At 54.2% G+C, this 16195-nt stretch overlaps 1 protein-coding gene across 1 annotated transcript in view; it reads right to left on the reverse strand.

The window, feature by feature from the left end:
• The window catches only part of SPRN (shadow of prion protein), a 3864-nt gene extending 2756 nt beyond the window's left edge, over positions 1 to 1108 (reverse strand). Inside the window, exons 1-2 of the mRNA XM_023538048.1 lie at positions 863 to 1108; positions 7 to 138 (exon numbers count right to left, since the gene is read on the reverse strand). Coding sequence (XP_023393816.1) covers positions 7 to 122 — 116 coding nt within the window. The 5' untranslated portion in view covers positions 123 to 138; positions 863 to 1108. The remainder of the gene's footprint in view (positions 1 to 6; positions 139 to 862) is intronic.
• Positions 1109 to 16195: the final 15087 nt, after the last annotated feature.

The following is a 16195-nucleotide window of genomic DNA, read 5'->3' on the forward strand; positions in this document are numbered from 1 at the left end:
CCCCGCAGCCCTCCGCGGGCGCTGCCCCGAGCCCCTCCGCGGCCGCCCTTGGCCTCGCTGCCGTCGCAGAGGAAGGCGGTGGCCAGCAGCAGGGCCCAGCACATCGCCACCGTCCAGTTCATCTTTGTGGGGTGAAGCCTGTGGGAAGACAACACAGGGCCTCAGCCTCTGAGGACCAGGGTCTCTGTACCTGGGGTCAGGAGCTCAGGACATGGGGATGGGGTCCAGGCTGTGGGGACAGTGGGCTCAGCTTTTTGGAGGACTGCATTCTCAGGGCTGGGGGCTGGGGTAAGGGGTTTGATGCCTGAGGATTAGGGACCCAGGCCCGGGGAGGAGTGGGCGTCTTGTTCAGTTACGAAAAGGGGTGGGTGGGTGCTGAGTGCATTCGGCACCTGGGGTTCTTTTGTGCCTGGCAGTAGAGTGAAGACAAGGGTGGGGGTTGGGGTCGGAGGCCTGGGGGAGGGGGCTCCTTATCCTGGGCCTCCAGGGCTCGCTGTGCTGGGGTGGGGACTGTGTGGAGGTTGCAGTCTTAAAGACCGGGTCCCCCAGAGACCCGTGTCCGAGTCTGGAGAAAGGGCCCACCGTGTGCCTCCCCCCACCCCACTGGCCTCACTGGCCGCGCAGGTGCAGCTGGTGATACTGGGCACACCCCGCCCCCGCAGGCCAGGACCCAGGGGAGGGTCTCCTACCCCTCCCACCCACCCCCACGCGCTTCATCCCCCCTCCCCCACCGCCTGGCTGGGACGGGACCGGATGAAATGCAGGAACAGCTCCACAACCTGGCGCCGGCGCCACCCTCCTCCCGGGCCCAGGCGCCCGCGTCAGCCTCCGGTCCACGCCCGGCCCCGCCGCCCAGCCTTACCTCCCGCTGGCCTGGGTCAGAGCCGGGGCCGGAACGGCCGCTCCCGCGGCTGCAGCAGAGCGGAGCTGCGCCCTCCGCCAGAGCGCGAGCCCGGGTCCTGTGCGAGGCCTCCGCTCCAGGACTGGGGGCGGGCAGACGCGGAGGCTCGTCCCTCGGGAGACAGGAAGGGAGGAGATCCAGGCGGCTGCCTAACGCCTAGCCCCTCTCCCTTCCCAGCACCCCGGCCTTGCTGCATCCCCGGCCTACCTCACCAGTCCTCACCCTACCCCCAACCCCCACATGCCCCCCACTCCATCTCCATCACCCGTGTGGAACTGCACCCCAGTGCGCTCTCCCTGCCTTTCCTCCTCCCTGCCCCCTACCCCGCCTAGTCCCACTCCTCATCTTCCTCCGGGCCTTGGGCGGGTGTCCCAGGCACGGGTCCCACCCTGAGCTCCAGGTCATGGTGTCCAGCTCTCTGCACTCAGGTCAGGAAGCTGCCCAGGCAGGGCCAAAGGCCACGTGTAGGCAGATCCTCGAGTCCACAGTGGCCAGGCCGTGCAGCGGATGACAGATGGCCAGGGTGGTGGGGAGGAAGCACTCTGCAGGGCCTAGCGAGGGGACTAGCCGAGTGAGACACCCTGGGAAGGAGATGCCCCGGCCCGTTCCAGGTCGGCCAGCAGCCTGGGGACTGCGGCGAGGTGTAAGAGGGTCTCTGGGACCAACAGGTTGGCCAGCAAGGAAGTACCTGGGTGTGGGCTCAGAATGTCGCCTTGACTGAATTCTCCAGACCGGTCACCACGGAAATGGTAAGGGATGACGGGACGGCAGGTGACACAGCTCTGAGAAAGCCTGCAGGATGAACTCTCACCACTGCCTCGGCCCTTCCTGGCGGGAAGCCACTTCTGAGCACCTGGGACAGTGTGGGGCTCAGGTGTGATGTGTGTCGGGCTTGAGCAGGGGTCCAGGTTGTGACAGCAGGATGGGTACTGTGACTTCTCCTCAGCAGGTGCTGCAGCTTTTACCTGTCCACCTCTCAGTCCGACTCACACAGTTACTCAGGGCCAGTGCCTGGTGAGGGGGCTAGGGGCTCGCTCCAGGACGTGCAGATGCACCCCTATTACATGCTCACATAGATGCTCTCAGGTGTATCCTCTTCCCTGCCCAACGCACAGGTGCATGGCCAGGCATGTGCACGCACCCCATCCACCCAGGTACACTCACGCATTCACCAGGTGCACATGGACACACATGCAAGTGCGTGCAGGCGCACACACCAGATGCAGACCTCCAGGTGTGCACACACACATACTAGCCGTATGCACACAAACACATACGTGCACAGCCCAAGGGGTGTGCACACACTGGGTGTACCCCCACATGCATACACAGGTGCACACACACAGGTGCATGTGTACATATACTCACACCTATAAAACCCACACTCACTGGGTAACAAGTTGCCTCCATCTGGTGACTTTGGAAAACAGCATGACAGCGTGCCAGAGTTAAGCAGATGCTGACCATGTGACCGGGCAGTTCCACTTCTGGGTATTTACCCAAGAAAAATGGAATAGTGCGGCCACACAGAGGCTTTCACGGGTACGATTATGGCAGCACAGATCATGGTAGCCCCACGCGCAAGGTCACCCAAGCTCTGTCAGCTGGGGAATAGCAGTGGCGCTCACACTCTGGACCACAGAAACGAAGTATTGGTACACACGGCAACGTGCTGGCGCTCCGAAGCTCAGGGCAGAGGCGGGCACCAGGGCTGCTCCGTGCCACTTGCAGCCGCGACGCTGTAGGGGAGGCCAGTGGAGAGGGGACCCTATAGAGTGAGGGGACCAGAGTACATCTTGGTAGCAGCGGTGGTCACGCTATTTTAAGTGCTCACGAAATGCTTTGAGCGATGCGATGCACTTTATGTGAGTGTTTATCGTATGCAAAGAACACCTTGACAAAAGCCTTGGCGGTTTAAAGTGGCCGCCACAGGTTCATCAGATAAGAGCCCTTAGTGGTGCCCTGTGAGCTGTTGGCCGTCCTCTGGCATGGCCGTGCTGGCCGAGGGGCTGTGGGCTGGCTGGGCTCTCCTTCAGCCTTGGCGAGGGTTGGCATCTTAGCAGTAGTGAGTCTTTCGACCAGTTAACATGGCTTAAGTCTGCATTCCTTTGTGTTTTTAAAAAATTTCTCAGCACTATTTTGTAGTTTTTGGTGTATCGTTCTCACATCTTTCATGAGATTTATACTTAGCTATTTCACATTTTTTGATGCTACTGCCGATGGGATTTTAAAATATTTGTTTCCTATTGTTTGTTGTTAGTGCATAGAAATAAGGATTGACTAGAATGTCGATCTGTAGCCTGCAAACTTGCTGAGCGGGCATTTTGCTTCCAGCAGCTTTATTGTCGATCCCATTCGCATCTTTCCTTTGCTGACCCTGTCAGCCGCGGGTAGAGACAGTTCTCCTTCCCCTCATACCTCGATTTCTGTTTTCCTTTCCCAGCCCTGTTGGCCTGGCGAGGACCTGCAGCACAGTGCCGAGTGGCCTTGGCCGCAGAGAGGGGTGATGCGGCTGCCTGGTCCCTGATGGGGGTGGGGGGGCGGTGTCCGGGCCTCCTGCCCACGCCCCTCCCGAGAGGACGCCGGCCCTCCCTGCTCTGAGTTCGCTGAGAGCCTTTTCAAGGAAGAAGACTGGGTTTTGTCAGATGCTTTTCGCATCTATTGAAGTGGTTGTGTAAATGACAAGGTTTGCCTTTTAAAGTCGCTCGCGGGGAATTGCAGCGGTCACGGGTCTCAGCCATCGGCCGTGCACCATCTTTTATCTACCTCTTCATGGGCCTGGGCCTCTGTGTGCGGAACGTTGCATCTGAAGACTGCTTGGAGGGGTGCGCGGCCTCCCTAGGGCCTGTCCGCTGGGAGGGATTGTGGGTGTGCAGTCACTCAGACACGTGGTGGCGCTCCCTGTCTAGAACCGTGTGACTCCGTCCAGTCTGCACTGGGCTGTGTTGCTGTGACTCAGCTGTCCTGGCCCTCATTCCTGGGGGGGCGACCCTCGGCTTCCCCACCCGGGCTGGGCGTGGGTGTCAGGGCGGCCGTGTCAGTGGCCTGAGGCTGACCGTTCGTTTGCTCTGCGAGGCTGAGTGCCGGGTGTTCCTCGCGAGGCACAGGCATTTCCCGTCCCTCAGACTGTCAGCTTTGCTCAATGTTATCATTTTGCTGTTTTATTTTTATTTATTTTTATTTTTAATTTTTTTTTTTAGGCGAGGCAACCCTTGGTTGACCTCACAGATTGCAAGGACCTTGTCAGCTTACAATCCCTTATTTTTAAATAGTTTTTATGCCTACAGCACCCAGTCTTCCTAGGTGGTCTCCCATCCAAGTGCTAACCAGGCCTGACCCTGCTTAGCTTCCGAGATCAGCCGGAATCGGGCAAGTCAGGCTGGCGCGGCTGGAGACTCATTCTGCTGTTTTGAAGAAGATGAAGACACTTCACCCAGGAAGGAGTTAACCCGAACTACTCGATTCTCCTTGACTACGTTCCTTGGTCTTCTGCAACTCGTGCTTAGACATCGTGCCTCGTGGGCTCATTATTGTAAAGCACATCCGGTGTTCATTTTCCATACTTTATTTGGTTTGCTTTTGAGTGATTTCTTTAATTCCTTTTCAACGCGGGTAGCGTTTTTGTTTCTTTCATCATAATTCCGATTTGTGAGTTTTTCTCTCTCTCTCAACTTCCCTTTTCTTCTGTTCTCTTGTTTCGGAGACGCAGCCTGCTTTCCCTCTCGTCCCTCAGGGTGCCCAGGTTTCTGCTTCCTCCGTCACCCTCTCTTCCCTTCGCTTCACTCCATCTTCCCATTAGAGCCTCTCGTGACGCCCACACTGGAGAGGCCTGAGGTGCCGATGGTGCCCAGGCCATTTCCGGGCTCCCCCAACCGTTGGCGTTTGGTCCTTTGAGTCGTGGGATGTCCACACCCTCGGAGCAGCGCCATCCACGCTCCCGTCTGGAGATGGAACGGGACCGCATCCTGTAGGGACCCGGCCAGGGTCAGGGTTCAGCCGGGGCCTTTCCTGACACCCCGATGTCTGTCTGCCCTCAGATGTCTGCGTCTCGTCCCAGCCCTGGTTCCCCGTCCCTAGAGCCCTGCCGAGGTCGGCCTGGCCGTCCACAAATCCCACGTTCACCCCCTGCCTCTCCCTCTCCGAGGTGCCTGGTGCCGCTGCCAAGTCTGAGCCCGGAGCTCGCAGCTCCATCCTCTGCCACCCTCACTGTCTGTGGTCCCTTCACTGTGGTTCAGGTGACATTCAAGACATCTTCTCAAGTCTGGGGATGGGAGGAGGGAGCTGAGGACATGGCGGTGGGCAGCGGCCAGTGAGGTGCCGGCCAGTGAGGAAGGGGCGGCCAGTGAAGAAGGGGCGGCCTGGATGCAGACGTGTCCCTCCCCCGGGCTGGGCGGCCGCGGCCCTCCTCCCGCCTGGGGTGCAGGGCGCTGCTCCCACTGGCAAGAGCGTGAGTCAGGGGCAGGAGACCAAGATGGGCTGGCAGGGGTCCCCCCGGGGTGGTGCAGAGGGAGACGGGCGTGCAGCCCTCTAGGCCTGTAGGGCTGGCGGCTGGGACGAGCGTTGGAGGGTGCCCCAGCAGCCCCCGGTCCTGCCCGGAGGACTTGGTTTCTCCTCTTGGCAGGAGGGGGCAGCAGTTGGGTGGCCTTGTAGGGTGAGGCCCTGTGGGGCCCACGGTGGGAAGTCCCGAGCAGGTATGGGCCTGGAGCCCGTAGGAGGGTCCTGCTGTTGCCAGGGGAAGTGGTGGGTACTCAGGAGGGTGGAGCTGGGGGTAAGGATTGGCCTGGACAGGGTCCCGTGAGCTCCTGTGTGTGGCCTGGAGGAGGGCCACTGCCTACATCAGGGACAGTCTGGCAGGGACCGCCCCCCCCCCCCGGGCCCTGGACTCAGCACGCGAGGGCATGGGGCCCTAGCTAGAGCTGTTGGGGGCTGGGCACCCCCCGGAGGCAGCTCCCTCCCAGCCCAGGACGACCCGTGTGCCCATGTCCCGCCTTACCCCGCGTCTCCGTGGCCCCTCTGACCCTCCCATCTCGCCCCCTCGTCCCAGGCCTTTCTGGTCAGCAAGGGAGCCCACTGTGCCAGGGACTCTGCTGCCCCAGCTGGTGACAAGCGCAGAGGAGGCGTCCGTGGGGCTCCACTGTGCCTCTGCTCCAGGTCACCCTCCCTGTCCCCCAGGACCCGGTACCAGACATTTACGAGCCTGAACCATAGGCTGCAGGGAGCCGCTGACCATCCCCTTGGGGCATGGCCAGGGCCTGCTGCTTGCCTGGCCTGGCGGCCTGGCCCCGGTGGAGCCCACACCAACCCGGACACCCCGTCCCATGGTCTCGGGGTGGGTTGGCTGGTCTGTCCCTGTGCTGCATTCATTTTATGGAAGTCACATTGCCGGTCATTCAGTGATGCTTGCTGGGTCCTTACGGTATCTCAGGCAGCAAGGAGACAGGTCCCTGCCACAGAAGCTCAGGTGCCGGCAGGGAGAGACGGCAGGCTGGCCAACCGGCCGCTATGCAGCGTGGGACAGGGGCGCTCGGGGCCAGCGCTGTAGGGAGGAGAGGCTGTGGGGGCCGCGAAGAGGGTCCTGGGGACAGTGGGCGTGCCAGGCGGCGGGGGCAGAGACCATGTAGGCGGGGGACAGGGTGGGCTGGGCTTGGGCTGCTGGGGACGGGGTGTAGGCCCGATGAGCTGGCACAGGGGTGGGTGCGTGGCCAGCATGCGCACCCGGCAGTGTCCTGGACCCCTGGCCCTCAGCGGCTGAGTCTGCAGGGTTCTGAGCAGAGGGGCCCGATGCTGCTTCTCCTTGAACGACACCAGCTGCTGGGTGCGCGTGGACTGGGCCGGGTCTGGTCAGGGCTGTGCTGGCGTGCTGTGGTCAGCAGTGGCAATGACTGTGGTGGGGCCAGGTGGGCTTCCCATTGCCATACCTGGCTCCCTGTGCCTGGTGTGGAGCTTTCTGAGTGTGTAGAGCTAATCCACTCAGGCTGTGATTTTAGATGACTGGGAACGTGGCCAGTGCTGGTGGTGGGGACGCTGAGACCTGTGGCGGTGCACACGATGTGCCCACTCCAGCTGCCCCATCTCTGCTTGCGCCTGCGTCCGCAGCGCCTCGGCCTTGGCTCTGCCCGGGCCAACCAGGCAGCTGCAGAGAGGCGGCCGGGGCCTCACCCGCCGTGGTGCAAGCCCCTCGTGACCGCCCCCCAGGAGCCGGGGGCCCCACCGCTGTTCTCGGCCCCACTGCGGGTCCCAGGCTGTGGACTGCTGGGCCTTCTTGTTCTATCGGTGGGGACCTGGGCGTGCGGCTGGGACCCAGCATCTGCAGACAGCCCCCAGCCCCTCGGCCTCCTTCCCACAGACGCCAGCACCCAGCACCCAGAGCTTCACCCCGGTCGGGCGTGGGGGTGAGGTCTTGCCCATTTCTCTGTCCACCTCCCTGAGCTCCCAGGACCGCCACCCCCTTCTCAGAGCAAGCCTGGGGCGGGCTCCGCCTTCCTGCCTTCCTGTGAGGCCTTGTGTTTGTCCACCCAGCTCCTGGCCTCCCCAAGCAGTGCCAGCTCTCGCCCTCATCCTGACCCCGGGGACCCTGCCCCTTCTTCCTCTCTGGCTCCTAATGTCAGCCTGGACACAGGCTGCAGCCTCCGGCCCGGTAAACGGAAGGGAACACCACCCCGGCAGCCTGTCTGCTCTCCCGGCCGGGTCCCAGCACCCTCACCCCGCTGCCTCACCCCACCGGGCAGGGCGCGGCCGCCCAGGTCCCTGCTCTCTGCCCACCCCGCACCCCAGCCAGACGCCTGCGGGACTCCGTGCCAGCAACCCTGTGGGGCTGCTCTGTCAGTCACTCGGTTGGCCTGGATGGCCGTTCCCGCCCATTTAGATTTCCTTGTGAATTTCAGAATCGTCTCGTCAACTCCAGCCCCCTCCTTCAGCAATTTAATTTGGGGGAATTTCACACCCATGCAAGATTGAGTCTTCCGACCCACAGCCTCGGTACATTTCGATATTTAACCCCTGCCGCCTCACAGTTTTCTGCACCAAGGTCTTCCACGTCTTTCATTACATCAGTTCCTCGGTACTTAACTTTTTTGGTGCTTTCCTAATAGCTAGCTATGTACGAGAATTCGCCTTCTTTATTGCCCGTATGTAGAAAAACAAGCGCGGTCCATTTATGGCCTGTGTCCAGTGAGCTCGCGAACTTCCTTGTGAACGCTGCTAACTCACATGTAGATTCGCCAGGTTTCCGTTCCCAGGGCGTGTCTGGCGACCTCGCCACGTCTTCCCAGCTCCTGCTCTGGTCATGGCCCCAGGCGCAGTCCCGCAGAAGGGGTGAGAGCAGCCCCACTGCTCCGATTTCAGAAAGTAGGACGTTTGCTATGGGTTTTGTTTCGATGGCACTTAGATTAAGGAAGTTGCCCGCGATTTCCAGTTTTCGAAGACTTTATTATCATGAATGGATGTTGAATTCTATATAATTTTTATGTGTCTCTTGAGGTGGTAATATGATTTTTCTCCCTTAGTGTTTTGATGTGGCCAGGGACAGTGATCAGTTTTCCAATGCCGAACCCACTTCGCCTGGAGAAGAGCCAGGCCGGGCGTGAATGGCGTCCACTTGCACTTGGCTGGCTCTGCTGGCTCCGGGCCTGGGGTCTCTTCCACAGAAGGTTTAGCCGTTATTTAAAAAGTGTTATTGAGGTGTCATAGACACACAACAAATAGCAAATAGTTAAAATGTCCAGTCTGATTCGTTCTGACATTTATATACACCCGGAAACCATCAAGAGAGTGTGTACTTCCGTCACCCCCGAAAGTCGCCTCCTTCCTGCCCCTGCCCACACGCACGTCTCCCGGCAACCTCTGACCTGCTTTCTGTCACTGGGTTTCCATCTTCAGGAGCTTTATCTAAACAGCTGTAGAGTGGACACGCTTTTCAGTCTGGCTTCTTTCACTCAGCATGATGCTGAGGTTCACCACGTGTCCAGACCTTGGGCCTTTTGACCCGAGTTGTCCACCACCGCCTGGTGGGCCACGCTTGTTTGCTCCTCGCCTGCTGTTGGACTCTCTGGTGTTTGAAGTTTTTGGTCACTATGAATCATGCTGCTGTGACTATTCATGTCTCGGTCTCTTTTCCACGTGTTTTGATTTCTCTTGGGCAGCAGAATGGGGGTAAACAGTGCGTCACGGGGCAGACTGTGGGTGGCTCACTCTGACACCGGAGCGTTTCCTAGGGGCTGTGCCGTTTGGAGTTCCTGCCCCCACAGGCCGTCCCCAGGAACCGGTGAGGTCGGGGCTGTGATTTTGGCCGTTTTGGCAGGTGCGTAGCGATGTCGCATGCAGCTTTAATTTGCGTTTCCCTGATGAGTTGTTCGCCATCCATGTTTCTGCTTCGGTGAGGTTACTTTGCCTATTATATTATCCGGTTGTTTTTTAATCTTATCCTTGAGTTTGAGAGTTCATTATAGCTCCTGAATGTAAGTCCTTCATTATATAGATAATTTTCAAATATTTTCTCCCAGTCTATAGCTTGTCTTTCTGTTATCTTTACAGCCTATTCAAGGAGAAGTTGTAAATTTTGATGAAGTCCAATTTATCTATTGTTTTTTATATTTCATATTTTTGTATCATATCTAAGAAATACTTGCATAATCCAAGGTCACAGAAATTTTCTCCTATGTTTTCTTCCAGAACTTTCGTAGTTTTAGGTTTTATCTTTAGGTCTATGATGCATTGTGAGTTAATTTTTGCATGCGGTGTGAGCTATGGTTCAAAGTTCATTTTCATACCGAATTACCTTTGTAACTTTAACAGAAACCAGTTGTCCATATATTTGCGAGTCCATTTCTGCTTTCCCTATTCAGTCCTATCGATCCATTTGTCTGTCTTGACTTCAATGCCACATTTTCTTTAATATCCTTTTAAGAATACCATTGACCAGAATATCAGGACATGAAATGAAAAGACCATGTGAAATGCTACGTTGGTTCAGTGTGGGCTGTTGTCATTTGGAAATGCTTGTCGTGTTAGGGATATAGCTAAAAAGCCGATAGAAATAAAACGAAATACTAAAAAAATACTTAACCCAACAGAAGTTAGGAAAAGAGGAACAGAAAGTAGATGGACAAATAGAAAACAAATAGCAAAATGGCAGATGTAACTCGACCATAAAATCGCACTTAACATAAATGGACCCAGCAATCTAACTAAATGGCAGACTGGATAAAAAACAAAAAACAAAAAACAAAAACAAAAAAAAACCAAGGCCAAGTTGTACACTATTTACATGGCAGCTTGCAGAGAGGTGGCTGGGGCCTCCGTGCCCTCCGTCCCGGGGCCTTGCTCTCCCTGGGGCAAGCCCCTCATAACTGCCCCCAAGAGCCAGATGGCGCCACGGCTGTGTTTGGCCCCACGGCGTGTCCCGGGCTATGGAATGGCTGGACCTTCTCGCTCTGTCATTGAGGACCTGGGCGTGTGGTTGGGACAGCATCTGCAGACAGTAAAGTGCCTCTGACATGTGCTTTAAATATAATGATAGAAACAGGATAAAAACTAAAAGATGAAAAATATACAGCATGCAAATGGTGACTATTTGAAAGCTGGTGTGGCTATGTGAGCGAGAGACAAACTAGCCTTCAAGACAGAGTGTCATGGAGATGGAGGGTCGTCCCTTAGTGACGACGGCCTGGTAACCACGGCGGCCTGGTGGCCAAAGGTGAGTGCAACAATGAACGGATTCAAAATACAAGAAACAAAAGTAGAGGTAGCTAAGAGCAGAAGTAGACAGAGCCACGTCAGAGTTGCAGGACTTAGCACTCGGGGCTCAGTAACTGAGAGCACATGTAGACAGAAGAGTCAACCATTCACAGAAAATGTAAACGACATGTCAACCAGACGACCCAATAAAAGCGATGATGGTCACATGAACATGTGCACGCAGCGCGCTCCAGGCGGGCTGCGTGCGGGCCACGCGGTACGTGTCACCACATCTTAAAGTCGTCTCCAGCTTCTGGCCGCTACAGGTAAAGCTGCTGTACACGTCACTGTACGTTTTTTTGCATGGAAATGAGTTTTCATCTCTTTGGTAAAAAGGGGCCAGAGAGCACTTGCTGAGTCGGGCTGAGTCTGGTGTCCGGTTCAGAAGAAGCGGCTGCTGATTTCGTGGGTGGCTGTGGGTGCCCCGGCTCTGCTCCCCGCAGCCCCTACCCCGCGATTTGGTTTCTCGACTTCCTCACCCGCGGTCGGCAACATCGCTGCGTCTTTAAAAGCCGTCGTGGCAGTGGCAGTCCCACGGCGACCGCTTGCCGTGTTTTAGCTCGCATCGACCAGTGGCTAGTGGAGACGAATGTCTTTTCATGTCCGTATATGACATCTGTATATCTTCCTTGGAGAAATCGCTTCACATATCCGTTTTCTAAGTGAATATTGTAAATGTTGAAATTTTAGAGTTTTTCTAACATACGCCGAATACAGGTCCTGTGTCAAATATGTGACTTGAAAGCCTTTTCTCTCAATGTGTATTTTCACAATATGTTCACGATGCAAAGATTTTTAATTTTTACAAGATCCAAAATTCCATGAAAAAGTCTGAGAATGCTTTGCCTCCTCTTAGGTACTAAAGATTATTTTATTTTTTGGAGATGTTTTATAGGTTCACATTACACATCGAAGTCCATAATCCTTTCTGAATTAATTTTTGCATAAGGTACGAGGTTTACATCGAGGTTCATCCCCCACCCCCACCCCCACCATGGGTACCCAATTCTTCCAGGACCATTTATTGAAAAGTCTGTACCTCCTCCATTCAATTGCTTTTGTTCTTTTGCCCAGAGCCGATTCGGCGCACCCGCGGGAACCTGTCCCTGGAGTCTGCACTCGTCCCCATTCGTCGGCGTGTCTCAGTCACTCTGACTACACGCTAAGTCCTAACTTTCGTAACGGTGACTCTCCTCCCATCCCCCACACCTATCAGGCTATTCTAGAATCTCTCTTTCTTCATATACATTTTAAAATAAGCTTGTTCATGTCTACGAAAATCCTCATTGAGATTTTGATAGGAATTGTCTTCAACCCGCACATCGAATTCGGGGGAGCAGACGTCTTCGCCCCTTTGCAGCTCCCACTACCTCTCCAAGCACTCGGGTCTTCGACTTCTCTCATCGGTGTTTGGTCATTTTCACCGGACACATCCTGTGCAAGTTCTGTTCCATTTGTGCCTAAGTATTTCATTTTCTTGGGATAAATTATAAATTGCATTGCTTTTTTTATTTCAGTTTCCACCTGTTAATTGTTAGTATAGAGCAGCGCAATTGAGTTTTGTGTTCTGATCGTCTATCCTGTGACCTTATGAGTTCACCTAGTTCCAGGGATTTTCTTTTTGTAGATTCCTTGGGATTTTCCACACGGACATTTCTTTCCTCTGTAAATAGAGACTTAAAAAACTCTCTTCCTTCCCAATACGTTGGCTCTGTTTTTCTTCTTCTTGCCTTATTGCAGTGGCTAGAACTCCCAGAATGTGTTGTGTTGACAGTGGGCATCTTCGTGCTGTTCCTGACGGTCGAGGGAAAGCCCTCGGTTTTCACCATTACGTGTGACATTAATTCTAGGTTTTGTACCTGCTCCTTAAGAGGTTGACAAAGTTCCCTTCTCCTTTGACTTTTCTGAGAGCTTTTTTATTTGTCACAAATGGGGTGTGGATTTTGTCAAAAGTCAAAAGTTTTTTCTGGATCACTTGATAGATCGATTTCTCTTCTCTGCCCTGTCGATGTGGTGGATCCCAATGATCGATTTTCCATATCGAACCAGCCCTGCATACCTGGGATAATTCCACTTAGTTGTAGTGTGTTATTCTTTTTATGTATGAAAATATTGGATTCGTCTGATAAGGTTTTGTTGAGACATGGCCCGCAGTGTTCTCTTTCTGTGCCGTCTTGTCTGGTTTTAGTGGCAGGTGCGCTGGTCTTACTGGACGAGCATCGTCTCCGACCAGAACGGTGCATTTGTCCGTTTCTCCCTTCAGCTCTGTCTGTTTCTGCTTCCTGTGTTTGGATGCTCTGTGGCTTGGTGCGCACACATTCACTTCTGCTCTATCTGTTTTAGGCAGATTGGCCTTTTTACCGTTAGATTACTTCCCCCTTTCTCCCTAGTAATTTTCTCTTACCCGAACTCTTTCTCTGATATTCATATAGCTTTTTTTGATTAATGTTTACATGAGTTTTTTTACTACTTTATTTTCAATCTACCTCTGCTGTGTTTGAAGAGAGTTTCTTGTAAACAACGTGTACTGCGGTCATGGTCTTTTTGTGTGTGTGTTCACTCTGCCAATATCTGTCTTTTGATTTGTGTATTTTGACCATTTACATTTAAAATATTATTGATACTTTAGGGCTTAAGTCTGCCATTTTATTTTTTGTTTTCTATTTGTCCCCACTGCTGTTCATGCCTCTATTTACTTTTTTCTTGTCCCGCTATGACTTATGTGAACATTTTTAGAGTTCCATTTTGATATGTTTATAATGTTTTCCAGTTTTGTGTAATCGTGTTGGTCGCTCTAGACATTATACACACAGCAGGCTACTGTCGACGTTTTGCCACTTCAAATGAAATATCGAAACCTTGCTTACATTAAAGTTACTTACCGCCCCCCCATTAAAAATGTAATTGTGCTAAGTATGCCCTCTGTGCGCCGAGCACTGCTTCTGGCAGCGTTACGGCTTCTGCTTCAAACATAACACGTGATGGAGAAGCTCGTACGGTGAAGGGCAGTCTGCCGTGTCCCATTCTGCCTTCACTCACTGCTCGTCCCAGTCTGGACGCTCGCGTCATCGTGGTCTCTGAGTGGAGGGTTTTCTTTAACCGCGATTCAAGGATATGTCTGTTAGGCACAGATTCTTAGTTTCCCTTCATGTGAGGATGTCTTTGTTTGCCTTTCATTTCTGTAGGGCAGCTTCACAGATACAGGACTCAGACTTGACACATATTTTTTTCAGCGCTTAAACACTGTTTCTCCACCACACACCGGCCTCCGCACAGATGGGAAATTTGCTGTCATTCAAACTGGCTTTCCTTTGTAGGTAACGCGTCATTTTCCTCTGGCCGTTTTTAGGATTTTTTTCTTTGTCTTTTGTTTTCACAAGTTTAATTATGATGTGTTTTGATGTGACTTTCTTCCTGTTTGTCCTGTTTGGGAACTTGCTCAGCTTCTCGAATCTCTAAGTTTGTGTCTTCCGCCTAACTTGGGACATTTTCAGCTACGGCTTCTTCAAATTCTTTTTTCGTCCACTCTCTCCCCTCCTTCCTGGGTCTCCACTGCTAGAACTATGAGCCCTTTTGTCTCTGCTGCACAGATCTCTGCTGCTCTGTGAATTTTTTCCCATTTTCTCTCTGTTGTTGGAGTAGATTGTTTGTTCATCTTTGAGTTCACTGATCAGTCCTTTGTCACTTCCATTCTAATACTGAGTCTCTTCAGTGAATTTAAATTTTTTCAGTTATTGTATTTTCAGTTCTATAATATCCATTTGGTTCCCTAAAAAATAACATCTTTATTGAGATACGATTAATACACTACAATAGCATCCTTTAAAAGTGTCGGATCCAGTATTTTTTAGCCTTCTCAGAGTTATGCAGCAATCACCGCTAGCTAATTTCAGAACATTTTCATCATCCTCAAAAGAAGCCCTGTGCCCATAAACAGCCATTTTCCACACCCACCTCCCCCAGCGCCAGGCAGCCCCTTGTCCACTTGCTGCAACTATGGACCTGCTCACTCGCGACATTGCCTGTCAATGGAGCCTTAGCCAAGGGCTCTCGTGTCTGACTGCTTTCCCTTGAGGTGTACCCCGGTGCACACTGCCGGGCCCTGGGGCTCCTCTGGGTTTAGCGTTTTGATGAACAGTGAACTGCGTTCCGCCTGACCAGCAAAGTATGACTATGCCAGTGTCTGCACCTCCTGGCCATTGGCCCATTTTTATAGCTTCTGTTTCTTTGCTGAGACTTTCTGCTGCTTCTATTTGTTTCAGAAGACTCTGCGGTCTACGTTGGAAGCCTTGTTGTGAACGCGGCTTGAAGCCCTTGTCGGAGGAACCTCTCCCCCACTCAGTGTCGGCGTCGGTTGGTGGGTGGTCTTTTATCACCAAATTGTGGTTCTTTATGTGATGAGTGATTTTCACTTGTCTACTGGACATTTTGGTTACGATGTCAGGAGATTCTTGACTGTGTTTAAGTCTTCTATGTCAGCAGGTGGTCACCTGTTTTGGCTTAGGGAGCAGGTTCTTGCCTTCTTTTGTGGACTTGGTTCCAGTGACATTTAGTTGTCACAGCCCTTGCAAAGCCATCCTGGCCTATCCCACTTTGCTGGTGCTGCAGAGACCCCACTCAGTCCCTACCAGCCCCTAGATGTCTGGTGTCACCATGTCCCTCTCTGTAGTGGGGAGCCGAAGCCACTGGGCCTGGGCGGAGGGCAGAGACACACAGGGATTTGCTGCTGCTGTGTCTGTGGGCAGATAGGACCACCTGCCTGATCGTGGGGTCGGAGCAAAGCCGCCCCGTCAGCAGTGATCAGCATGGGAGGAAACCCACAGCCTGGGCCCCTTGCTCATGCCTGGCAGTGCTCAGAGCTGCTAAGGCCATTGGCTGCTCAGCTCACAAACCGGGAGTCAGAGCCCCTGATATGCTCAGGAGAGGCTCTCGCTGTCCCCATTGGTCCTGGGAGGCCATCAGTGGTTCCCGCGTCTGTATATTTGGCTCTGGACCGGCATCTCTGCCATCGCTCCAGCTGAGCAGCAGAAGCTGGCCGAGGCCCTGGGGGCTGAGGAAGGGCCATGAGGGAAGTTCTCTGGGCCTTGGGAGTTGGGCCCCTTCTCGTCACTCTCTGGGCGGTCCCCATCGGTAAGTTTCTCCTTCCTTCATCCATGGATCCCTCTGAAGGCGGTGGCTCTGCAGATGCTGAGACTCTGGGGTGTAAGGACCTCCTGCCGCGACCAGCTGCCTGGGTCTCACTCAGCCCAGAGGTGGGCGGGATATCCTGGGGCAGGAGGGCGTCTGGGCTCCAAAGTACATAGCCCTGGAGACTCTTGTCTCCAAGCCCTACTGCTTGGAGCCCAGGGGATGGGCTGAGTCAAGCATGGAGGAAATGAGGGGACGTGGCTGGCCTAGAACGGGCATGGTTGGGGCATGTGCCCGTGGTCACCTTCCCGGACCGGCTCTCCCAGGGGTGGAGGCCTCACAGTTAGGCCTTAGAGGTGGCCCCAGGCACAGAGCTGGCACCAGACGGCCTGGCCCCTCCAAGGCTGGTCTGTCCTTCCACAGGTGGACCGG

Source organism: Pteropus vampyrus, unplaced genomic scaffold, assembly GCF_000151845.1.
Source record: "Pteropus vampyrus isolate Shadow unplaced genomic scaffold, Pvam_2.0 Scaffold211, whole genome shotgun sequence".
Taxonomy (NCBI): Eukaryota; Metazoa; Chordata; class Mammalia; order Chiroptera; family Pteropodidae; genus Pteropus; species Pteropus vampyrus.